This window comes from Lissotriton vulgaris, chromosome 1_1 (assembly GCF_964263255.1).
Source record: "Lissotriton vulgaris chromosome 1_1, aLisVul1.2, whole genome shotgun sequence".
Taxonomy (NCBI): Eukaryota; Metazoa; Chordata; class Amphibia; order Caudata; family Salamandridae; genus Lissotriton; species Lissotriton vulgaris.
Window position 1 is genome coordinate 782374428 of NC_141685.1, and position 27342 is coordinate 782401769.

Genomic DNA, 27342 nt, shown 5'->3' on the forward strand with positions numbered 1-27342 from the left:
ACAGTGGACACAAACGCCGGTACTTAGTTTTTGACAATATAATTGAAAGCGCCGCGGCCGCCTGCAACAACAGTGCTTTCAATTATATTGCCAAAAACTAAGTCCCGCGTTTGTGTGCACTGCAGCAGTTACCCAACGCAGGTCAGAAGGAGTGCAGGCTGCAGCGCGGCTTAACTAAGTCCCGCGTTTGTGTCCTCTCGGTAAATTGAAGAAGTGCCCGATACGATTGACTGTAAATAAATGTTGAAAGCGAGGTTACTCCACTGTAAACATTAAACCACTGTAGCTTTTAATCACTTTAATTAAACTAAGTAGAAATAAAATGCGCCGAGGTGCCGCGGGTAAGTTTTTAGGTCGAGCGACCTATCTCAATGCGCATGCGCATTGAGCGGGAGCTCGATATATAGGCGCTTAAGCAGAGCTTACCGAGATCAGGCGATTCCCAGGCGATTTCTTCCAGTGCATGTGAAAGCGCGTGCACAATGCCACCAGCCGCTTGCCTCCCATTACCACATCAAAGGCGGCCGCGTCTCAGGCCCCTGCTGCTTCACACCCTCATGCCGCGTGTCGCATTTCTCCTCCCCCCTCCCCACAGCAATGCCCTCCGTCTTGTCTTATCTGTGCTGTCTGTAGGTTTGTATTTCGTCTTGTTTTCTGACTGTCTTTTCTCTTACACAATGAATACGTTATTACACAATGAATACGTTACTGTCTCTGTTCAGGATTTAAAAAATTGGATGCCTTGTTTGCTTCCACTGTTCTATTTCTTTTCAAATTTTTTTTTGTTAACAAATCTCTCTCGTGATTCCTTGTTTGGAACTAAAGAAACGTCACAGCAGTTTAGCCAGTAGCAGTCATTTTGCTGTGATTGGCTGTATTTTTGCTTCAAGTAATAATCACCTCTCCATAATGTTCCACAGTTCACATGATAGACCCATTCTGTAAAACTGCATATTCATGTAGAGAACACTGCCAATGAAAGTTACGTACCTCAGTGCCCCTGCTGCTTCACACTACGGCCGTGTCTCTCCCCCATCGGTTTGTAGTTCGTTTTGTTTTCTGACTCTGTCTTTTCTCTTACACAATGAATACGTTACTGTCTCTGTTCAGGATTTCAAAAATTGGATGCCTTGTTTGCTTCCACTGTTATATTTCTTTTCAAATTTTGTTTTGTTAACAAATCTCTCTTGTGATTCCTTGTTTGGAACTAAAGAAACGTCACAGCAGTTTAGCCAGTAGCAGTCATTTTGCTGTGATTGGCTGTATTTTTGCTTCAAGTAATAATCACCTCTCCATAATGTTCCACAGTTCACATGATAGACCCATTCTGTCAAACTGCGTATTCATGTAGAGAACACTGCCAATGAAAGTTACGTACCTCAGAAGGATGAATGGCTTAGGCTGCATTAATAACTGAACCTGTTAATTAATAGCAAAACGTCAGTCTCAGCTAATGTGTTTAACCCGTTGAGCTATCTTAAAGTTAAAACAAAGGAAAATCAGGCCCTCTTTTCTAGATAATTTGTGTTTGATAATTAAATACAATAACATTAGTAAACTCTAAAATAATAAAACAAAAAAAACAGGATGTGCAGCGACCACATACAAATACATATTTAAAGTGTTGTGGTATGTTTTACTATGTTGTGCTATGTGATGTATGCTAAATTGGTTATGTGCTTAGCATTATATGTCACCATAGGGTCACCTTAAAGTCCAGGCTTAGGAGAGAAGAAATGAAAAGTACTTTTTGTCAAAGATCATATCAGCCCAGTGCAGTGATATCTACCACCACATCCACCACCACCACATCCACCACCGCCACATCCACCACCACCGCCACATCCACCACCGCCACATCCACCACCACATCCACCACCACATCCACATCCACCACCACATCCACCACCACATCCACCGCATCCACCACCAACACATCCACCACCACCACCATATCCACCACCACCACATCCACCACCACATCCACCACCACCACATCCACCACCACCACATCCACCACCTCATCCACCACCGCATCCACCACCACCACATCCACCACCACCGCATCCACCACCACACCCACCACCACATCCACTACAACCACCACCGCATCCACCACCACCACCGCATCCACCACCACCACATCCACCGCATCCACCACCATATCCACCACCACATCAACCATCTCCACCACAATCACCACCACATCCACCATCACCACCACATCCACCACCACATCCACCACCACATCCACCACCACCACATCCACCACCACTTCACCACCGCATCCACCACCACCACATCCACCATCACATCCACCGCCACCGCATCCACCACCACACCCACCACCACATCCACTACAACCACCACCGCATCCACCACCACCACCGCATCCACCACCACCACATCCACCGCATCCACCACCATATCCACCACCACATCAACCATCTCCACCACAATCACCACCACATCCACCATCACCACCACATCCACCACCACATCCACCACCACCGCATCCACCACCATATCCACCACCACATCAACCATCTCCACCACAATCACCACCACATCCACCATCACCACCACATCCACCACCACATCCACCACCACATCCACCACCACCACATCCACCACCACTTCACCACCGCATCCACCACCACCACATCCACCATCACATCCACCGCCACCGCATCCACCACCACACCCACCACCACATCCACTACAACCACCACCGCATCCACCACCACCACCGCATCCACCACCACCACATCCACCGCATCCACCACCATATCCACCACCACATCAACCATCTCCACCACAATCACCACCACATCCACCATCACCACCACATCCACCACCACATCCACCACCACATCCACCACCACCACATCCACCACCACTTCACCACCGCATCCACCACCACCACATCCACCACCGCCACATCCACCACCACCGCATCCACCACCACACCCACCACCACATCCACTACAACCACCACCGCATCCACCACCACCACCGCATCCACCACATCCACTGCATCCACCACCACCACATCCACCGCATCCACCACCACATCCACCACCACATCAACCATCACATCCACCACCACATCAACCATCACCACTACAATCACCAACACATCCACCATCACCACCACATCCACCACCACATCCACCACCACATCCACCACCACTTCACCACCGCATCCACCATCACATCCACATCCACCATAACATCCACCGCCACATCCACCACCGCATCCACCACCACATCCACCACCACCATATCCACCACCGCCACATCCACCACCACATCCACCACCACCACACCCACCACCACCACATCCACCACCACCACACCCACCACCACCACCACATCCACCGCATCCACCACCACCACCACCACATCCACCACCACATCCACCACTTCCTCCACATCCACCACCTCCACATCCACCACCACCACATCCACCACCACCGCATCCACCACCACCACATCCACCACCACCACATCCACCACCACATCCACCACCACATCCACCACCTCATCCACCACCGCATCCACCACCACCACATCCACCACCACTTTCACCACATCACCACCACATCCACCATCACCACCACATCCACCATCACATCCACCACCACCACCACATCAACCATCACATCCACCATCACCTCCACATCCACCATGACATTTACCGCCACATCCACCACCACATCCACCACATCCACCACCACCACATCCACCACCACATCCACCACCACCGCATCGACCACCACCGCATGCAGCACCACCACCACACCCACCACCACTGCATCCACCACCACATCCACTACAACCACCACCACCACATCCACCACATCCACCACCACATCCACCACCACATCCACCATCACATCCACCATCACATCCACCACCACCACCTCATCCACCGCATCCACCACCACATCCACCGCCACATCCTCCACCACATCCACCACCACATCCACCACCACCACATCCACCACCACTTCACCACCGCATCCACCACCACCACATCCACCATCACATCCACCGCCACCGCATCCACCACCACACCCACCACCACATCCACTACAACCACCACCGCATCCACCACCACCACCGCATCCACCACCACCACATCCACCGCATCCACCACCATATCCACCACCACATCAACCATCTCCACCACAATCACCACCACATCCACCATCACCACCACATCCACCACCACATCCACCACCACATCCACCACCACCACATCCACCACCACTTCACCACCGCATCCACCACCACCACATCCACCACCGCCACATCCACCACCACCGCATCCACCACCACACCCACCACCACATCCACTACAACCACCACCGCATCCACCACCACCACCGCATCCACCACATCCACTGCATCCACCACCACCACATCCACCGCATCCACCACCACATCCACCACCACATCAACCATCACATCCACCACCACATCAACCATCACCACTACAATCACCAACACATCCACCATCACCACCACATCCACCACCACATCCACCACCACATCCACCACCACTTCACCACCGCATCCACCATCACATCCACATCCACCATAACATCCACCGCCACATCCACCACCGCATCCACCACCACATCCACCACCACCATATCCACCACCGCCACATCCACCACCACATCCACCACCACCACACCCACCACCACCACATCCACCACCACCACACCCACCACCACCACCACATCCACCGCATCCACCACCACCACCACCACATCCACCACCACATCCACCACTTCCTCCACATCCACCACCTCCACATCCACCACCACCACATCCACCACCACCGCATCCACCACCACCACATCCACCACCACCACATCCACCACCACATCCACCACCACATCCACCACCTCATCCACCACCGCATCCACCACCACCACATCCACCACCACTTTCACCACATCACCACCACATCCACCATCACCACCACATCCACCATCACATCCACCACCACCACCACATCAACCATCACATCCACCATCACCTCCACATCCACCATGACATTTACCGCCACATCCACCACCACATCCACCACATCCACCACCACCACATCCACCACCACATCCACCACCACCGCATCGACCACCACCGCATGCAGCACCACCACCACACCCACCACCACTGCATCCACCACCACATCCACTACAACCACCACCACCACATCCACCACATCCACCACCACATCCACCACCACATCCACCATCACATCCACCATCACATCCACCACCACCACCTCATCCACCGCATCCACCACCACATCCACCGCCACATCCTCCACCACCACCACCACATCCACCACCACATCCACCATCACATCCACCACCACCACCACATCCACCGCATCCACCACCACATCCACCACTTCCACCGCATCCACCACCACCACATCCACCACCACCACCACATCCACCACCGCCACATCCACCACCACCTCATCCACCACCTCATCCACCACTGCATCCACCACCGCATCCACCACCACTACATCCACCACACCCACCACCATCACTTCCACCACCACCACCGCATCCACCATCACAACCACATCCACCATCACATCCGCCACCACCACCACATCCACCGCATCCACCACCACATCCACCACCACATCCACCACTTCCACCGCATCCACCACCACCACATCCACCACCACCACCACATCCACCACCGCATCCACCACCACCACATCCACCACCACATCCACCACCACCTCATCCACCACCTCATCCACCACCGCATCCACCACCACTACATCCACCACACCCACCACCATCACTTCCACCACCACCACCGCATCCACCATCACAACCACATCCACCATCACATCCACCATCACATCCACCACCACCACATCCACCACCACATCCACCATCACCTCCATATCCACCATGAAATCCACCGCCACATCCACCACCACATCCACCACCACCACTTCATCCACCACCACCACATCCACCACCACATCCACCACCACTTCCACCGCATCCACCACCACCACATCCACCACCACATCCACCACCACCACCACCACATCCAACACCGCATCCACCACCACCACATCCACCAGCACATCCACCACCTCATCCGCCACCTCATCCACCACTGCATCCACCACCATCACTTCCACCACCACATCCACCACCGCATCCACCACCACCACCACATCCACCACATCACCACCACATCCACCACCTCCACCACATCCATCACCACATCCACCACCACATCCACCACCACATCCAACCCCACATCCACCCCCACATCCACCACCATCACCACCACATCCACCACCACCACCACCACCACATCCACCACCACCACCACATCTATATGTGTGTGACTCTGTGTGTGTGTAGGTGCAAATGCAATGTTCTTGGATTTTTGTCACAATAAAATACACTGAACATAATCTTCACAAAAGTTATTTACAAACGTTTAAGCTATGGCCAATATAAATTACAATTACTTTTATTTAAGTATTAATTATTTACAAAATTAAAAGCCATTGTTATTTGTAATATCAAGACATCTAAGTCACGTAAATACAACACACATTGCATTACAAATGCTATAGGTGTCACATTTGCAAAAGTTAAAACTATTGACATTGTAACTGACAAAGCTATTAATTTAGCTACTTTCAAAACCAACACATAAATAAAAAAAGTGTCATTTACAATACCAATAGCTCAAACTTTCCTAATGCGAGACCTATTGCATTTCCAATGCTTGTTACACAATGAGTTCAAATTGATGAGGGCTTCTTTTTATTTATGATGCTCCCATGGTGCAATGTGCTGCAGCATATTTAAAGGCCACGTAAAGCCACTTTTATGTGGCTTTTCATGGCTTTGTTAATATGTGCTCATTTCACTTAGAACACTGCGGTGAAAGGGGTGTTACATGGGTGTTGCTGTGGATGTTCGCACACAACACGCATGGAATCTGAAGCATTTACAGATTTACGAGCTATCGCAAACCTAGTAATGCGTCAGATTTCTACGCCTCCCCTGGGGAGGAGTAGGAGTGGCACAACAAGAAGAAATACTTTTATTTCACCTCTTTTGTTCCTCTTTCTATGCATGCTGCATAGAAAGAGGAAAATGCCATCAATAATTGATTTTGTGCAGGAAGGTGCCCTTTCCTGCGCAAAAACAGTCATCCCCGCAATGCAGGCACCCTTGCGACATAATGCAAGGGTGTCAGCGTTGGCGCAAGGCTGCTGTTTGTGCACGGTGCAGGGGAAAAGGACAGGCTTGCACCTTATCTTGTACATACGGCACATTCCTGCCCTTTTCTGCTGATGCACAGCAGCGGCAACAGAAAGGCCTGCTGCCCTCAGTGACAGACGGCATGGCTTGTGGGTGGCATGGCGGGCACAGGGGAGATCGCGCAGAGGGGGTCACATGAGCGGTTTGTGTGGCAGGGTGGTCGTGCATAGTGCAATGTAAGTATAAAAAACATTAAATAAAAAAATTAATTTACCTTGCCGCCAGGTCCTGTGTCACTGCTCATGTCTCCTCGGAGATCTCGAGGAACAGCACCCAGGCTCCCCTTACCAATCACAATGCTGCAATGTAGCGTTTTGATGGGTTTTGAGTGTGCTGGTTCAACGCTCAACCAGGGAATGGGGGCCGGGGCATGTTCTCCATGCAGGCTGTAATGCATGGAGAACGGGGAAAGTGCGCATGACTAGTTTGGGTGGCCCGAGAGGGCCGACCAAACAGTCTTTGCGCACTAAGGAGTGGGCAAACCACTCCTCCCCTGCCTTGCTCCTAAAGCAGAGCAACCCCGCCCACCCATCCGCCCTCAAAGCAGCACGAATCAGCATCAAATGATAATATCTCAAAGTTCTTATTGTTTTATTTTTCTGCTTTGCACTGCTTAAAAGCAGTGGGGCGATGCTCCTTCGCAATAGCGAGGAGCCACCACTGGCTGCGCTGCCATGCTTCAAACTATTTGTAAAAGAGGCCCTAAATCTGCAAACTATTCCCCAAAAACTCTGAATAGGTTATGTTTATTAATAATCAACTCCGACTCCTCAGACACAGTCTTAATTAGAGCCGGAGTAATAAAAATTCTTCATATTAATGGGGTTTTTATCTCTGAAGGGTAAAATGGTTTCTGTCCAAGCTTGCTTTGCCTGTGTCACTCGAGCTATAATAAATGTCCAAATTCAAAGCTCGTGTGAAAATAGTATCATCACTGAAAGCAAGATGAGCAATTGAGCCTTACAGGAACTGAACATGTCTTGTTTCATTCATAATAAAACCAGATGTTCAAACGTCCATGCAAGGCCATCAGATGGCATAAGTATCGAGTATGCAGAGAACATGTACATGCCTTACCAAATCAGTTATCTAAAACGTCAGCGCGCATAGAATCAAAGTACTGAAAATTAATAAACAATCACTGGAGTCATGATCACAGTCTTTTTCCCAGATTGGTCGGGTGAAGTTGGTGGAGGCCCCTACAAATAGCAAAAGTGAGGTTGCATGTCACTTTTAGCTCTTATGTTCACTATCATTAAAGTGATTGCAATAAATAATTCTCAAACACACTGCCTTTCTTTAAAAAAAGAAGAACAACGAATGGCTCCCTTTTACCACAGATCACTGGACTTAAACTACACTTGGCCAATTGACATCATAGCAGCGTGTAGCTAATGCACCCAAAAGCTATATGATGTCTATCACAAGCCAGAACCTAGGCTTTAAGGGCAAATATTTCCTCCAGATACAGTGGGGAGGCCATTTTAGGGTCCTCCCTGTCACACTGATTAGCAAAGATGTTCCTTGGGAGATAACCAGATATGGCCCTGCAATTAGGTACCACTCAAACTGAAACAAAAAAATATAAAATGTAAAGGTAATCCTCTGGGGGGAAAAGGAAAGAACGGGTGGTAAGGGGCATATGGTACAGTCAGCTGGGGGTCCTTCGACTTCAAACACAAATTTAGACCATGTGAGAAAGCTAGTATCCAACACTACTACCAGCACCAAACCACTGTGTTGCTCTGAGTTTAATAACCATAGAGAACAAAAAAGAAGCAGAAAGCTTACATTGAAACATGGGGCATATTACCAACCAATAGCGATAATTATCGCTATTCCTTGGTTAGCGACAAAAATTTATCGCCGACCTGTGGCGATTTTTATCGCAGATAAACCTTGGTATTACCAAGGTTTATCGCAAATGCGATAAAAATCGGCCGCAATGCATGAATATCGCTGAAAAGTCAGCGATATTCATGCATTACCGAGCTAATGCTCTTAGCCATGTTATCCACCACCCATTGGATAACATGGCTAAGAACTGCTCAGGGCAGGTGTAATAGGAGATAGCGATGTTTCCAGTCGCTAACATCTTGGCACGCCCACTTTGCATGTCATTAGTGATAAATTTCTCTGACATGCAAAGTGGGGCCTAAGATGGTCGCTATCTCCAACTAGCTGTCGCTAGCTGGTGTTAGCAACAGCTAGGTATTAGGGAGATAATTGTATCTCCGCGGAGATAAACCCCCTTGATAATATGCCCCCTTGTTCTTTAAATAAAACGACTCCCAATTCGGTTAGTTGCTCTAATGCCAGCAGTTTGAAAGGGAACAATTGTCAGAGCAGGCAACTTATAGAATGTGTTGAAAAGGGATTGTTGAGTTGTGTTGTGAATTTGTCTTTTCAACTGCCTTATTGAAACAAGGCTTAGTTGGAGCAGTTTTCGTAGTTGGGCAGAGAAAATTGTTTTGATCAAGGTTTTTACGCCTGGTGTTACCAAGAACTTTTGTTTTTCATGAAAATATACACTAGACACTTATGGTAACTGTCAAATAGCCCTGTTGATACATTGGTCAGGCCTAGTGTAATTTAAGTTTTGCTAATGCCCAACACAGTTTACAATAAGGGGCAAAGGGTCATTCTACTTCAGCCACTGACTTAGCTAATTATGAGTGACGAAATTCTGCTCTTGCACCATGTGCACATCTGCAGCGGCACACACTACTGGTGAAATGTGTTAGTTTACTTAAAATATATACTTCTAAAAATTGGCTTTTAGAAAATGTTTGTTTTCGTATACTGCATGCCTTCATACAAAAATTGTTCACAAAGAAAATTTGTATAAGCAAAGCCGAAAAATCAGCAGCCAATGCCAGACCCATTTGGCTCTGCCAGTGCTTGTTGACATTAGGCATAAGGATCTGTAAAGAAGCAAGTTCATCTTGTTTGAATGGGAAGTGCCCTCTGCTTGCATCTTGGTTTGTGAAATTCATGGCTCATGCAGTGTGTTCAAAATTGTGAGAAGTGCAGAATGTTCATTTCCTGTGTTTTATTGCTGTATCCCTTTAACTAGCTCATGATTAAGTATAGTTTTATTTTTTATTTTCTTTCTCCAAAGACAGCTACTAAAAAACATCTGTCATTTTAATTGTTATGTATTTTTATTATTTTATCAACTGAGCAATGAATATGAATTTGAACATCACTTCTTGTTACTCAAGGTCAGAGAGCTGGATCTCAGGTGGACCCTTTTGGATGCTTTCCTGTTGCAGGTAATCAATTGGGGCGGGGAGAAAGAGATAGGATCCTTTCAAACTCCTGTTAAATTGCTTTTCATCAATGGGGGAAAGGATCACTTGTCCTGCGAAAAACTTAGGTCTGCAGGTTGGTAACTGGGTGTCTCCCAATAAAAGAGGTACAATGAGACCTCTCATCACTTCAAGAATCAGGTCATAATTTACCTATTCTTTCACTTAATTCACCACTTTCACCCCCTGGTCCTGAAGAAAGCTATCTGACCAATAGTCTATCACAGCTGAAACATGTCGACCATTTTACTAGACCCTTAAGTGCGCTTGAATTCATAAACAGATTCCATAGCAGCACGAACTTTCTTTTAACAAAAGCTGGAGTCCAGATTTAATAAACTTCCTAGCTCTGAGAGTCCAGACTTTTTTATCAAATCACTCATCACCACCTTGATCACTCCATTTCCACGATCACTACTGCCTTAAAACTTAAGGTAAAACCTCCTGGTGGAGGGTGCACACGAATGAACTGACCCTGTGATTACGCACGCACGTGTGATATAAGCGGGGACACCTCATATACCGCTAACGCAAGCAAGCCAAAAAACACACGTGTATGAGGGTCATTTTATTGGGAGACACCCAGTTACCAACCTGCAGACCTAAGTTTTTCGCAGGACAAGTGATCCTTTCCCCCATTGATGAAATGCTTTCCTGTTGCTGCATGAAGTCTGACTTTTATTTCTGTGTCTCTGGTGGTTTTCCATGCGAGGAACGAAAGACTCATGCTGAATGCATCCTTTCTTTTTTGAGAATTTTTGATGCACTGTGAAAGAGCAAATTTAATTTCCAAACAAAAACTCCTTTATTAAAAGGTGCAAAACCCTACATTTAAATAGAACGTACACTAAATACGAACATTTGTTGTAGGTAATCATGCTTAAACGTTATAGGCATATACATGAAATAGATAATTTCTGATTTGTTAGTCTCACCGTCAATGCCATGTTAACTGAAATAATGCATTAACATTCAAAGCCCTGTTTTCTCCTTTAATTAGTTGTTTGCACGAAATGTTTTCTTCTCTTTGCTGGAGATGTAACATTTCGGAAGCCTTCTGTTAGCTAGTGAATAGACACTTGTTTTGTGTTAGACAACTGATAGTGAGGTTCTCACTGGGAGGAAAGGAGACAACATGAAGAATGAGTCATGATAAGAACAGTCAGGACAACAGAATGCGAACAATGTACATTTCCAAGGTCTAATGTCTAAAGTCTATTGTACGAATGTGAGAAGATGGGGGGTGTACCTATTCCCATGAGTTTACAGAAACCCTATTGGAAAAGACAAGAGACAAAAGAAAAGAATGTTGCAACCTAGAATATTGTTTATTGATATTAGCGCGTGTTCCTACAGTAGTGGCCGGATCATTTCCTCGACTCTGACAAGGGACTTATCTTTGAGTTTCTGATACTTCTCTATTTTAGAGGTTGCTTTACCTGTTTTCATTGTTTGTCAGTTGACTTAAGAGCTGCGAATACTTTCCAGATTGACATGCAGAGGCTTTATGCTTATGCATTGATTCTCTCATCAATACTCTCCATTAAGTATTGGAACTGACACCCTACTCTATATATTTTCAAGTTATTTAGATTAGGGAACTTCCTTTATGGAATATACTTGCTGTAATAGTACAATTTGTACTGTTATTTTGACTAATATGTTATTTTGTCTTATATTGAAATATCAATTATTGTATTATATTCATTTTCATGCTGATTCTCAAGATGCTAATTTACTGATTGAATGATTAAATACAAAAAGAACTGAGAATAAAACCCTTTACCTCATTCACACATCTCTTTATTGATAGTACTAAAATCCATTAGTAACTCAACATGTTATTGGATTGATGTAGATGTTTGGTCCTTTTAATTTCTCCTGGTCAATGAACAAAGGTCCATAATACCAGTGGTGGGGGTTATTTAATGATTACAACCAAAGATTAAGAAATAGACAACCCCACTCCCTCAAGCACCCAAACTATGTTTTTTGTAACCTCCTGTAGGAGACCATGGTGAAGAGCGTTGCAATAGTTGGAGCTGGTTGTGCCGGATTAGCAGCCACCAAGCAATGCCTGGAAGAGGGGCTGGAGCCAACCTGCTTCGAATTGAGCGATGGCATTGGAGGTCTCTGGAGATACAAGGTAAGTGCTTCATTCTTAGATAACAATGTTAACTACATCATAGTGCATGGAATGTTGATCCTGTATTTTTTCATAGCCAGTCCTCTGAAGTACTTTCCCTCTATTATGATGTCAGTACCACAGATTGTGACTATTGTCTGCAGTCAATAGAAAAAATAAGACATGCCCACAGTTAATTTGAAACTGGAGACGGCATTCATTTGTGCGGAAAGGATTGACAGATGGATAGCTCTTTCTCGATTCTGTGGGTGGTGGTGCATGGCCGTTCTTAGTTGGTGGAGCGATTTGTCTGGTTAATTCCGATAACGAACGAGACTCCTCCATGCTAACTAGTTACGCGACCCCCAGCGAAACACGTGTCGGCTGGCTGTATACTTCATTAAAAGACTCCCCGATTTACCCTTCCACTGGAGTTTCTGTTAAAGACTTCTGTCATTTTGTGTTCTATACTTTATGTTGTATTGTTACATAACAATCTGTATACTGTGATTTGAGTGCAACGGCAACCCAGTCAGTTAGGAAATTGGTCGTTTATCTACTCAATCTGAGTGGTTTTAAGGCCTTCCCACTCGCCGATTTGCACCTGAGAAAATTTGTACTTGATACTTTTGTGCGCATAAACAGGCAGTGCACCCAGTGCTATAACTGACCAAAAGCCTTACAGAATCCCTACCAGATTGTGACTATTGTCTGCAGTCAATAGAAAAAATAAGACATGCCCACAGTTAATTTGAAACTGGAGACGGCATTCATTTGTGCCTTCCCCAGGAGAGGGCAATATAAGGGTTGGGACAACAATGAAATGCAGGGCAGATATATATTAAGTTGATTGACATTGAATCATTCAATATCATTCGCTTGCAACTGTCTAGGCCATGTACTTACACTATGAACAAATAGGTAGGCTTCAAATGTTTATTTTATTTTGGCTACTTGTATAGTCTTCCAGGTAGATGCTTTTTCCATATCAGAGCATATGATACAAGGGTGAACTGCTGGCACAGTTAAAAGTTCAAGAATGTGAAGGTTCAAGGCCTTCCTTGACCTTAAAGGGTTATATCTCTTCTAACCAGACAAGAAGAATGCCCAGTGAGAAAGGTACTCATGCACGTTGATGGGGTGAATACCGTTGGTTGATGTGCATTCTGAAGTTGGCCTCAAGAAGCAGGATTATGAAGTCGAGGTAAAGATCTAGACACATTTTACACTGATGTGGGTCGGCAGATGGTGGGGGTATTTCTTAGGAAAATTACTGCAATTTTGAATTAGTTGTGCTGAACGAGATGAAACAAGCAATGTACACATTTACGAAATATGTATATGTGCACACCCAGGCTAGCTTGGGGGCTCACTATCATTTTAGGTCTGATGTTAGTCAAGATCTTTAGATTTTATGAAAATGACATGGATAATATACTTACTTACTGACAGGGTGCTTTTAATCTGCCCTCTTAATCACTGGTCTGTTTTTGTGTTATCCACACTTCATGCACAGTCTTAATTCTGCCAACTACAGAATGCTCCACTTAAGTCGCTGGCTAACTTCAGTATGAGTGATGGCATTCTTCCCTTCAATAAGGAGCACATTAGCACACAAAGGAGTTCCCTTCAGTGCCAGGGACTTCTATGGTAATGTGTGCTTTTTGAGACCGGTAAACAGTTTTGCGTTTAGCCATTGTTTTAATTTTTTTTAGATTGACAAGAACCCAGCAGCTTCCACAACAATAAAGTTTTGCAAAAACCAGGATAAAGCAACCATTGTCAAAGTCAAAAGAACGGCAGCAAACGCCAGACCTATTGTTTTTGCCTATGCTGGTTATTGTAAGCATATAGAGTCCTTCTCAAAATAGATGTTTGATCTCCCATGTCCCAGTAGTCCATTTTACGTATAACAATCTCTTTTTGTGGACTGGCTGATATGCATTTCTGAGAGTGCCTGATGCTTGTTTCCATTATGGTCGCAGGAAGAAGTAGTGGAGGGAGTAGCCAGCATCTACCAGTCGCTGATAATGAATTCCTCCAAGGAGATGTCATGCTACAGCGACTTCCTCATGCCCGCCCACTTCCCCAACTACCTCCACAACTCCAAGTTTGCGGAGTACATCAAGTTATATGCGGATCACTTTGGCCTCATGAAACACATAAAACTTAAGGTGAGGAAAATCTATGTCAACAAAGGGTGGTTGGTACATGGTATGTATCGTTGTGTACTTTGAAGTAGCATAAAAAATGACACTATAAATGCAAGGATTTTAGTCCGCAGCATAAGTACTCCTCACCTTCCATATGTTATTCGCATTTGTGTGACTATTGCAGTTTTGAACATGGGCACCCCTTGCTTTGATTTCGGAATGCTATTGTTAAAGCTGGAATAACCACAGTTTTATATTGTCCGTTGTTGTGCTGGTTTTTGGTTGGCTCTAGTTAGAAGAAAGCCTGTTTAGTATTAAGTTTCAAAGTGGTATGTTCATGTTAGTGTGGGTAGTGTGAATGTAAAAAAGGTTAGATGTAAGGAAGAATTTATGGTATTTTATATGTATGCCATAATCCAGCAAACATCTCCTGAGGACAAACAATATGCAGACAGGAATAATTATCCATTAAATGTATGATCATTTATCACATCACAACATTTAACAAAAGAGTACACAATACCATCAAATACTACTCAGCCAGTCGTACAATGGCCGTATACCAAGTACATACAAAGAACCTGTTTCACAAAGGTAAACCTAAACTTTTGTGTACGTTTTTTATACTATTTTATAGGTATTTCCGAACTGCAAGATACATTTTACTAACAGTAAATTTAAGACTGCAGAGACCTTGCTCATAAAAAGTTAGGCATCTTCCGTATTTTTATGTCCGGAGTCTCTGCAGTTGTAAAATTACAGTTGTTAAATCTAAGTTTGCAGTTCGTGAATACCCAAAAAATAGTAAACTCACACAGAAGTGTTTACCTTTGTAAATCATGCCTTATGAGTTTAACTTAACTAATAGTAATTTTACAACTGCCGAGATTCCGCAGTCGGGGTGGAGACCTCTGCGCCTAGAACAATAGGAGAGGTCTATATTCAAATCAAAAAGAACTTTATTCGGATATCCAAGTATCCAATAAAGTACAAATACATAAAAGGCACAACAGTGAATAGAAAACATCATAAAAATCCCAAGGTACATATAAAGGGGACAAGATTCATGGGTCAAACATCGTCTGTCTTGCTCAAACAGCTATTCGCAAGAAAGTACCAGTGCGAAACATAAGTTCATCTTCATCCAGAGTAGGCATGGGCGGAAAATCCGTTCCGCTCGCGGATTTTGCGGATTTTCGGGAAATCCGCAATCCGCGAGATTTGCGAATTTCCTGAAAAATCCGCAAATCCGCGAGCAGCGGATTTTGCTCGCACTGCTCGCACTGTTCGCGTGAGTTCGCGCCCCGCGAATAAGTGCGAAATTGCAGAAATACGATTTTAGCAAAACTGAAAGTAACTACTTACCAGGTTCAAAAGTTCAGGCTCATCATTAGTAGCCATTTCCTGTAGTGCTTCCTGAGGGGCCCCTCCAGAGTTCAGTTGCCAGTTGCAACTATTATGTGACCCTGCTCTGAACCTCAGAATAGTTACACATATGCCACAAAGGTCCTGAATTACAGCTAAGGGAGACAAGCAGGAGCCAGGCTGGAAGTTAAAATCCATTAATCAGCCCCTAATTCATTATTGTCAGTTGGGGCAGGGCAGGTGTTGTAACTAATTTTGCAACAATGAAAGCACTTAGCAAGTGCAAAAGATCACTAATCAGGGCGCACTAAGGAAGCAGGTGCCAGCTAAAAAAATATTCTGTGACACATTAATCAGCCCCAAATTAATTCAGGTCACTTGAGGCAGGGAAGGTGTGCTTTGCTTTGCCAAAAATAATGTACACTGGACAACCAGAGGGTGTGGTGATGAAACAGAGGGTGGCATGGGTGGGCCAGAGGGTGGCATGAGTAGTCAGAGAGTGGCAGTGGTGACAGAGAGTGGCAGTGATGAAGAAGAGTGTCCCAAACAGGTTGGACACGTAGAAACAACAAGTTCGCAAAACTTGCGACCCGACAGGTAAGTTCGCAAATTGCGAAATTGTAAAAACCCTCGCGAACTGGCAGAAACACGGGCGAACACAAAAAAAAAAAAAAATCCGCAAATTCGCGGGAATTCGCGGATTTTGCGGATTGCGAGTTTGCAAATCCGCAAATTCGCGGATTGCCAATCCGCAAAATCCGCTCATGCTTAATCCAGAGTTAATATCATTAGATAAGCATTTTCCAAGCTAATAGGCTTACATTTTTTAAAATACGGAGATAAAAATCATTGGGATTGTCAAATAGCGAGGCATAGGTGAGATCAAAAAATCGTGGGTCAAATAAGTGGAGACAGTTATCTTCAGAGATTCCATGTGTAATCTTTCTCAGCTGTACAGTGTATGTAAAAAATCCGTAAATCATTTTTCTGAAGAAGATCATTTGCAGTATAATTATTAAAAACTCTCCCTTGATTAATACTGAAAAGACTATTATACACTCCATAGAGCCAGGGAATCTCCATACATTTGTCACAATTCAAACAGTCAGTGATAATATCCCTTGCAAGTGATGCCGCCGGATTCTTCCAGATAGAAAGCCAGAAGAGAGCTGGGTGAGCACGAACAAAATCTTCAATAAAATTCACGCCCAGTTCTTCATGACAGACATATTGTGGGGTGGAAATAGGAACACAGAGGGGTCGATTCCGATTCGGGAGAAAAAACGTCTGTACGATTCGCATCCCGAGCCCTCTCCGTACGAATCGTACCCGTCCGTCCGAGTCGCGTAGTACGATCCTTATTTCGTGAATCCGTCCGAATCGTCGCGATACGTATGTATAGCCAGGCTGAAACCGTGAACCGTACGACTCGTACACATTCCGTACGACCCGACGAGTACGATCCGGAACGTGTTATGAGGACGCGATTCGTACGATCCACGTCAGTTAAGGGCGATTCGTACAGAAAAGCACACAATCACATACACACCGTATGGTCCGTACGCCTCATGATCACGGGGTACGGTGCGTACCCCTGCGATCATGGGGTGTACGCATCGTACCCCTGCGATCGCAAGGTGTACGCACCGTACATCCTGTGAACATGGGGTACGGTCCGTACGCCCCATGATCGCTGGGTACGATGCATACCCCCCCATGGTCGCAGGGGTACGCAGCATACCCCGGCGATCATGGGGGTACGCACCGTACCTGGGGGGGGCGTTCCGTACCTGTTTCGAGGCAAACTCTGCTTTTACAACAGTTTTCGGCTGTAGTAGCAAAAGGGTCGTACGGTGTGTACCCAACACGAATCGTACTTGCTGGGTCGGAAAAACTAGCCGCGAACCGTACGGATGTGGCGTACAGCGCGTTCCAAGGGAGAATCGTGCGGAGATTTGTACGATTCGTACGGAGTCCTGCTCCCAGTACGAATCGTACTTCGTCGTACATGCGTGGGACGTGGCAGGGTACAAATCGTACGGGAAAAAACGCTCCAAACGGATATTCGGAGCGGTTTTTCCCGAATCGGAATCGACCCCAGAGTGTCTTCCTAAGAAATCTGTTCTCCTCAAATTGAATAGGTCGGCTCTTAGCAACACCCCAAAGCCTCTGCTCCGTATGTAGCAACCGGAATACATTGAGCTTTATAAATCTTTAAAGTTGCCGATAAAGCACCAGTATTTTTAGGGCGTGGTAAGCGGAGGATGGAGTTAATGGCCTTTGAGAACCTACCCCTGGAGTGAACAATATGTTCAGTCCAGGAGTTTTTCGCAGCAAAGACCATCCCTAAATAATGGAAGCTATTAGCAGACCACAGCTTATCAGTGCCCACAGAAATACAGCCTAGCTGTCGTTTCTTGGGGCCACAAGACATGATAAAAGATTTCTTAAAGTTGGTTTTGAGGTCAACGGACTCCCTATAATCAACAAACCCCTTTGACTAGGGCACTTAAAGCATTCAGAGTACGGCCCATAATGACCGCGTCATCCGCGTAAAGTAGAACTGGGAGAGGGTTACCCATGATTTTGGGAACATCACATGAAATTTCAGTTAAGATTTTGTGCAGCCCATTAATATAAATAATGAAAAGAAGGGGGGCCAGCACGCATCCCTGTCTTACCCCTCTATGACCTTTTATAGCTTTTGTCACTTCGCCCCCCTGTCCGATCCTGACACAGGCATCAAGATCTTTGTGCAGATAAGCAGGAAAATGCACAAGAGATTCATCCAGGCCATAATTCAAAAGGGCTGACCAAAGTTTCGATCTATTAACAAGATCGAAAGCAGAAGACAGGTCCATAAAGGCGAGATAAACTGCTGATCTTTGTGCAATATTGTATTTACCTAGGATTAGGTTTAGATTGAGGCACTGTTCAATGGTTCCTACCTTGTTACGGAAGCCTAATTGACAGCGCTCCAGAATACAGTTATCCTCGGTCCAACTCAAAATCTTATTGTATAGAATCCTCCCAATAATTTTTAAAGTATTATCGATAAGAGAGATGGGTCTGGAACAACTAGGTTGAGCACGATCTCCCTTCTTAAAAATAGGGACGATAATACTTGATAACCAGGTACAAGGAAGAGGGGCAAACGTGAGATTATTAAAAACATTTAAGAGAAGTGGTGCCCAAACTTCCAGATTTGATGATAATTTAATAATATCAATTGGTAGGCCATCAGGGCCAGGTGCCTTGTTCCCTGCACTCTGAGTAATACCATCTTCTACCTCATATAGAGTTATATCAACCCTCGGAGGTTGGGAAAAGGACAAAGGAGCCAGCCCGAAAGTAGTGCAGCATAGATGATAGCAAAGGGATTCACCCATGCTTCGCCTGTAATAGTACAATTAATCGGGGTCAGAAACTGACTTGAGCATCGCAGGTCCTTAGCAGCAGCCCAGAAGGCATCACCCTTTCTTAGGTCTGCTGCTCTTGCTAGAGCATCCCAACGATCTTCAAGGATCTTTCCTCTTGTTAATTGTTACCCTATACCTGCGTCTGGCTTCTCTCACTTCAGTGGGACAATTAGGTTTAGAAGTCAAAACCCTGCGCAATTCTCTGTTTGCTGCTGAACACTCAGAGTTGAACCATCTCGGGCCTGATTTAGTTTCCCTTTGGGGTGCTGATAATAAAAATTTAGAGGCTGAACAAATCTTGACAAAGTCACAGACAGCCTTAGGATAGGGGACAGTGTCTGACAAACATGAGTTTAAGAGGCATAGATTATCTCTAACTAAGACGCGGAACACTTCCTTAATATTAATACCCCGCCATCTGAGTCTAAGATTATCAGTCGTGGGCGATAAGTTCCTAGCACCACATTCCCTTTTAAAAATCGTCCGTGATTCCAGGCTCATAGCGGCCCTGATAGGGTTGTGGTCCCCTTGGCTCATTGGGATGACAACACACTCTAATAAGCAATCAGCAAGGCGAGGTGAGATAAAGAAATAATCAATAATTGAGGAGCAACCCTGCCTCTAAAAGTTGGCACAGACTGAGCGTTCGATAAAAAATTGGCAGTGATATCCATAGCATTTTGCAAGTTATGAGAGCTCAAAAAAGAACGCAGTTCAGTGGCCCTTTGGTGAGAAATACCTTGCTTATTCGTCCTAATATGCGAAGGGGCATCATTGAGCCTAGCATTAAAATCGCCACCTAACAGAATGCCACCAAATGTATCGAAATCTTGCATAGATTCCAAATTAGTAATACATTTAAATAAGTCAATAAAATTCCTATTTGGAATTGTGTTCAAATCATTGGGGCATATTACCAAGCAATAGCGATAATTATCGCTATTGCTTGGTTAGAGACAAGAATTTACCGCAGCGCTGCGGCGATTTTTACCGCAAATAAACCTTGGTATTACCAAGGTTTAACGCAAATGCAGTAAAAATCGCCGCAAAGCATGAATATCGCTGAAAAGTCAGCGATATTCATGCATTAGCGAGCTAATGCTCTTAGCCATGTTATCCACCTCCCATTGGATAACATGGCTAAGAACTGCTCAGGGCAGGTGTTAGCTTTTGGAGATATTCCCGCTTAGCGCGAATATCTCCAAAAGTTGGTAATAGGAGATAGCGATGTTAGCGACTGTTTTCAGTTGCTAACATCTTGGCACGCCCACTTTGCATCTCATTAGTGATAAATATCACTGACATGCAAAGTGGAGCCCAAGATGGTCGCTATCTCCTACTAGCTGTTGCTAACTGGTGTTAGCGGCAGCTAGGTAATAGGGAGATAATTTTATCTCCGCTTTCTTGGCTTTTAAAGCCAAAAAAGTGGAGATAAACCCCCTTGATAATATGCCCCATTGTTCTTAAAATTGATCAGGAAGAAAGAAACTTTCCTTTTAAATAACAAGGCTTGGAAATGTAAATTATCTGTTGGTATATTCTTAATACTCCCGCCAGCAGCAATATTAATCCAGATGGAGAGGCCCCCAGATGGATGTCCCAAACCGGGTTTAACAGTTAGGATGTTATGACACTGAACCATATTAAAGTGCAGCTCCTTAGTGACCCAGGTCTCCTGAAACATTATAATGTCCTGCTGATTTATTAAGCTGAGCCACTCTGGGTCTTCGAGCCTTAACTCTAAGCCAGCTACGTTCCAGGACAAAACATTAAGGTCATTATCTGCCACTATTCTGGTGGGTCTAGGTTGATTGTCATAAATAATAGAAGGTGGTGAGGGAAGAGGATCTCTAACATTGTCTGACAGTTGGGAAGATGGGGAAGGAGGATCTCTTACGTTCTCTTTTGGGCATGGTAAATTTGTGGGTGTGATTGTCAGTCAGGGATGCCCAGATCTGACAAAGCAGAGAAGCGGTTTTCTAAAGATAAGACTACAGGTGCGTTGGAGTAAGGGCGAGCTAGGGGTTTATAAAAATAACCCAAAGGGAGAGCACAAATGTCAGTATGTGGTGTAAAAGTATGCTCAATTGAGCGTAGAATATTATGGACCAACTGAGGCCTACGAAAATTAATGACAATGCAGTCTCCCGTGATGTTTTTTGGAGATTGACCAACCCACCCCACTCTGCGTACCATTAAAATATCTTGTAGATTGGATAAATTGAAACCTTTATGTTTCTTAAGCCAATCCACACACTTATTCCACAAGTCTACCCACGACTCCTTCCCAGTGTTTTTTAGACAAGGAACACTCGCCAGAATCAAAACATAGGGACAGGAGGCTGGGGGAAGATTCAAAACATCAATTTTGGAATGATCACTAAGGGGCACCGATCTAACATTAACTGGCCTGTCCTTGTGCCCGTTGACATTAGGGAAATGGTTGCCTGATTCCAAGGACTTATGATGTCTGGATGAGGGCTGCTCAGTACAATCCTCCAACCCAGGACTAGTGGCAACAATAAGCTTTGGAGCAATAAGGTCCTGAATTGTAGAAAATGTTTGGCAGGAGTCAGCCACCGTGATGTGATTAGTGGGAGGGGGCGGTGGGCAGCCTCCGGATCTCTCTGTGGCAGACTCCGAAGTAACCAAACGTTCCAATCATTCCAATTTATCTTGCAGGGAAATAATATTCTTCTCAAAGAGTGCCTTAGTGTAACTCATCATAGTTCTCATGCTTGACTCCAAGGCGTCCATAATATTATCCTTATTGGGTGTAAATAGGACATCGTCAGTCTGAGTACCAATGGAACAAGTGGTCACTACACATGTAGGAAAGACCGCACTTCTTAAAGTTTTGGATGGGTTTTTGGAGTTCAATTTGGTGGGGGGGCAACCCATTTCCGTTTTGCCTCAGGCTCTAATAGTTTGTTTCGGGCCATAGTTTTAGAGGCTCGCTCCCGGGTTGCAATTCTGTGGCCATTTGGTGAGGCAATAGGGAGAGTATCAGTTATCAACAGCGTCGGTGATGATAGGGGCACATCCTCAGGCAATATCTGCAAATTCGGTGTTAGGGAAAGACGGTGATGGAGGATATCACCCTGGTTTAGCGCATCCAGGGATGCTTGCCTTTCTGCAGTTGGAGATCCAGGGACAAACGTCTTTCAGTAAACTCAATTAGTAAGAAGACTTTCAGCCCTGACAATAAAAGCGTCCAAAGTTCCCACTGCTCCCTTGCGCTTAGTCATGATCTATTAGTACTGGTGGTGCACCCTCAAACAGGCAATTATTGACAGATGCGCTAATAAACTTTTTTAAGATTAGCAAGCTAGATGTTTGTCAACAGTACCTTATAGAAGATGGCCCCCAAATGGCAGACATCAGAGGAGTGGCCCAGCCTAGGCTTCTCTGGGCTTTGACGGGCACGGACGGGCCTGCCCTTGGCCCGAGTTTTGCCCGAGCAGTGCCCGGGCACGCCCGCGCGCGTCCCACGCCGCGGAAGGGCTCCGATGTTTTTGAGCACCTCTGGGCGCTCTCAATGACGCGCTGTGCCTGCGCCCGGTGAAATTCCGGGAAGCGTAGTCCCCCGACTGCGGTCCGCAACGTGGAGAGGCGACACGAGCGGCAGCGCCGCGAAAGCAAACAGAAGCAGTCACTCCCCAAACAGGGGCTTCCCTCGCAGGTGGGTTTCTTCCTTTAGCAGACTCTGGTAGCTTGTGCAGGCACCTCAGACTATGCGTCTATATTTATATGTGCAGAGCCTCCACCACGAGTGTGGAGTCACCACAGTCATAATATAAACATTAGTATAATTAAACTCTAAGTTTTGGAATATCAAAAAACAGTACATTTACACAAAAGTGTGAGTTTACCTTTGTGAATCAGGCCCACAGTATTCAAACCAGTAGCTACAATGTTTTTTGTATGCCGAGATTAGGCATGCCTATGTTTTTATTCTGTTTATTTTACACATTTGCTAGTGACATGTTGACACTGACATAAACAAAATATAAAGACAGGGACTTTGGGTCAGCCTCTTCTTGCTATTGGTTGATTTAGATTATGCTTTTTCAGCCACTGCCTGATAAAAGGGTTATCCACATTTCGGATCAGCCTAAGGAAATACTTTCTATGCACTGCCTGGGATTCCCCATCCCCCATGTGAGGACATCAGCTGGTCAGGGTTGAACAATAGATGCCATAAGAGCAGAAGCCCGAACCAAGTGTCTGATTCTAGTTCTGGAGGCCTATACCACTCCTATCGGGCCACACATCCACCAATAGAAGCACACAGAAGCCACCTTCTGCTGCCACTGGACCACTCATTTACCATTTGGTGGACCTTACAACACTGCTCCAAGTCACTCTTATTTTACACTGTGATTTACAAGCTTTAGAGAATCACCATCAACAAAATGTTTGACAGTTCCAACCTGGCTACCATTTTTATCTACACAGTGTATGCATGAGGCTTACTCCCACGGTATTGATGGATGAGAACATGCCTGTCTTGACAAAAAACAGCACCGTGCTAGTGGGTTATAAACTTGAAGGCGATTTTGAAAGCCACGTGATACATATTTGGATAACTCGCTTCTGAGATTGAGGCAAGATCTGGATTAGGTCTGGACTCTCAGTTGACTACCATTGTTTATTGTCCACAGTGATAGTTGACTATGGTGTCCCAATAAAAAATGGGCATCAATATCTAACTGTCGCTTCCTCATAAACATAGAAGACACACTGTACCATGTTGTCTCACTGGTAGTGAAAAATGTTATGTCATACTTCCATGTTACACCACAGTATATTTCTGCTTTAAGTAACGTATTTAGGGGCAGATTTATGATAACTGGCGCATCCCCAGGGATGCGCCAGTTATTTTGCGCCGCTGCTCCGCCACCCATGGTGCGCCGCATTTACAATGCGGCGCACCATGGGGCTAAAACGGCACAGATGCGTGACGCATCTGTGCCGTAAAGGTGGCGCATTGCTGGAGTTGCGTCGCAAGCACGACGCAGCTCCAGCAAGGCTCGGGGTTGCCCCATTTTTACAATGCTGCGTCAAGACCAACGCCTGCTTCAAGCAGGCGCAGGGTTTTGACGCAGCATTGGCCTGAAAGTGACTGAGTGAAATCTTATAGATTTCACTCAGCCACTTTTGCGAGGCGCACCTGCCCCGGAACGCCCACCCTGCGCCGGAACGCCCACAAGTGTCGCAGGGCTTCACAACGTGACGCATCTGCCTAGATGCGTCACGTTGTAAATGGGTCGCAAGGATGCGCCACATTTACGCCGCTGTTGCGTGACGCAAACGTGGCGCATTCCCAACATAAATCTGTCCCATGGTGTGTTGCATAATTCGTTCAGCCTTGACCCTTCACTTTCATCTAATCATATACTAATTCAAATTATGCTCGCACCATTATTTGTACTGCCCCATTTCAATGGGATAAGTTCATTCAACCTGAGGAATATTTCTATACATTTCTTAAAGGCAGCTCAATGTGTACCTGCTTGTAATGAAGAGGGACATGCAAAGGTTTTTAATATTCACGTATCTTTCCATGTTGTGAATTCATAGATAATTCTGCACCCTTACCTCTTTGATTCGAAAGCTCATGGCTCACCTTTGTTCAATATTAGCCTTTTTAACTTTTGCAGTCTTTGATGTGTTACAAGAAATTGATCACCCATACAGTTCCAATCAGATCTGTACCAAATACGGGGACATTATCTTGTCCCAATAAATTAACACAATCACAGCTGTATCTCTTCCACCTCAAGCAGGAAAGACCTGACTGATCTAAACTCTTCAAAAACGCATTTCCTCCCTTTGGAATCACATTCAGTGTTACTGTTTACCCAATTTCTCCATCAACCTCTGTAGTGCTGAAATGTTTATGTTATCTGACTAGGCCCCTAGGACAGACCACAGAGGTTGAGCAGGTGAGAGCCCCAAAACACCAATCCTTTAGCATGCAGAGACACTCTAAGCTCTCTCTGGAAACTCTCAACAGAGTGTAAAAGGACATCATGTTTCCGCCTAAGGTGGAGTAACCTATCTTGTCTTTCAAATGAGTCATGCAGGCTTTGCACAGCACCCAGTTCTTCTCATCTCCTTGTGCTTCGAGAAGAAAACCCCCGCAATGTTCACACCCCTGCCGTGTACAACGTGTAGCGGGTGGTAATGGAACACTCAAATTACTGCACTGGGCTTCCCTCCTCATGCTGTCTCATATCTTTGTTCACTTTTCACAAAACGTATAATTGCAGAGTGCTAAGATTCTTCTGTAACTCCTTTAGAACATGGCCATTTAGTCACTGCAGTTGTGGTTGCTGATGACTGCTCGATTTGCCAGACCTGGTTGGCTAAGCCCTCAGGGACATATTTACAGTTACTGGCGCATCCCTGCAAATTAGCAGGGATGCACCAGTAATTGTGGGCCGCAGCTCCGCCACCAATGATGCGCTACATTTATAATGCGGCGCACCATGGGGCAAAAACGGCACAGATGCGTCACGCATCTGTGCCCTAATGGCGGCGCAATGCTGGAGTTGCATCGCAAGCGTGACGCAGCTCGAGCAATTCTCTGGGGTGGGGGCCTATTCTTCCAATGCTGCGTCAAGCCTTACGCCTGCTTCAAGCAGGCGCAGGGTTTTGATGCAGCATTGGCTTAAAAGTGACTGTGTGAAATCTTGTAGATTTCACTCAGCCACTTGAAATGTAAATGAATATGGGGAAGTATAAATTTACTATCCCTAGCTCCACATCTACGTACCTTGAAGATAAATATACCACTTAGGTACAAACATGTCAAGTTAGGTAAAGAAAATCCATGCCTACTTACCTGTTGATATTGTTTTTTCGATAATTTGTCCTGGATGTTGTGCCCAGTAGATATTCTGGGCTTGGTATTCAGGGATCATAACATAGAGACTATCAGGCACATGCATCAAGAAAAGCTTTTGCAAGTCCTTAATTGCGATTATTGAGGAATCGCAATTAAGGACTCTCAAAAGCCTATGCATGTAGGAATCGCTATTATTAAAATTGCGATTCCTAGACATTCCTTAATTGTGACTCGCATTTTGCGAGTCGCAATTAAGGAATGGCTACCCATTCATTCCTATCGACCGACAGACCCATAGGAATAGATGGGAAATTGCATGCGCAATTTGCGAGTACCAATAGGTACGCGCAAATTACGCATGCAATTTCAAGGGTGCAATGGTGTCAAAATGACACCATGTTGCACCCCTGAAATTGTGATGTGCACCCATGTGGCGCACACACATGCCCCAGGGGCATGTGTATGTGTAACCTGAAACCCTGAAAAATTTATTTTAGTGCATTTGTCAAGTTTTTTGCAAAATACAGACCAGATTAATTCTCTGTATTCTCTGTAGGAATTGCAAACTGCGATTCCTTAAATGCAATCGCAAATTAAGTAATCACAATAAATTGTGAGTGCCTATCCCTTTGATGCATCGCAAAAGCCCTTTTTGCGGGCGCAGACGGACGTTTTTTGCGAATCACACTATTTCCGCTTGCAAAAAACGTTAATGCATGTACCCCTAAGTGATAAACTTGGCAGGTAATGGGGTGGCGCTGTATGGATGGACAAGT

General features: G+C 45.4%; 1 protein-coding gene across 1 annotated transcript in view; it reads left to right on the forward strand.

Annotated features, from left to right (window-relative positions):
- Window positions 1-27342, forward strand: part of LOC147747820 (dimethylaniline monooxygenase [N-oxide-forming] 2-like) — a 286573-nt gene that overhangs the window by 93032 nt on the left and 166199 nt on the right. Inside the window, exons 2-3 of the mRNA XM_086956221.1 lie at window positions 12660-12797; window positions 14762-14950. Of these exons, the coding sequence (XP_086812347.1) occupies window positions 12666-12797; window positions 14762-14950 (321 nt within the window). The 5' untranslated portion in view covers window positions 12660-12665. The remainder of the gene's footprint in view (window positions 1-12659; window positions 12798-14761; window positions 14951-27342) is intronic.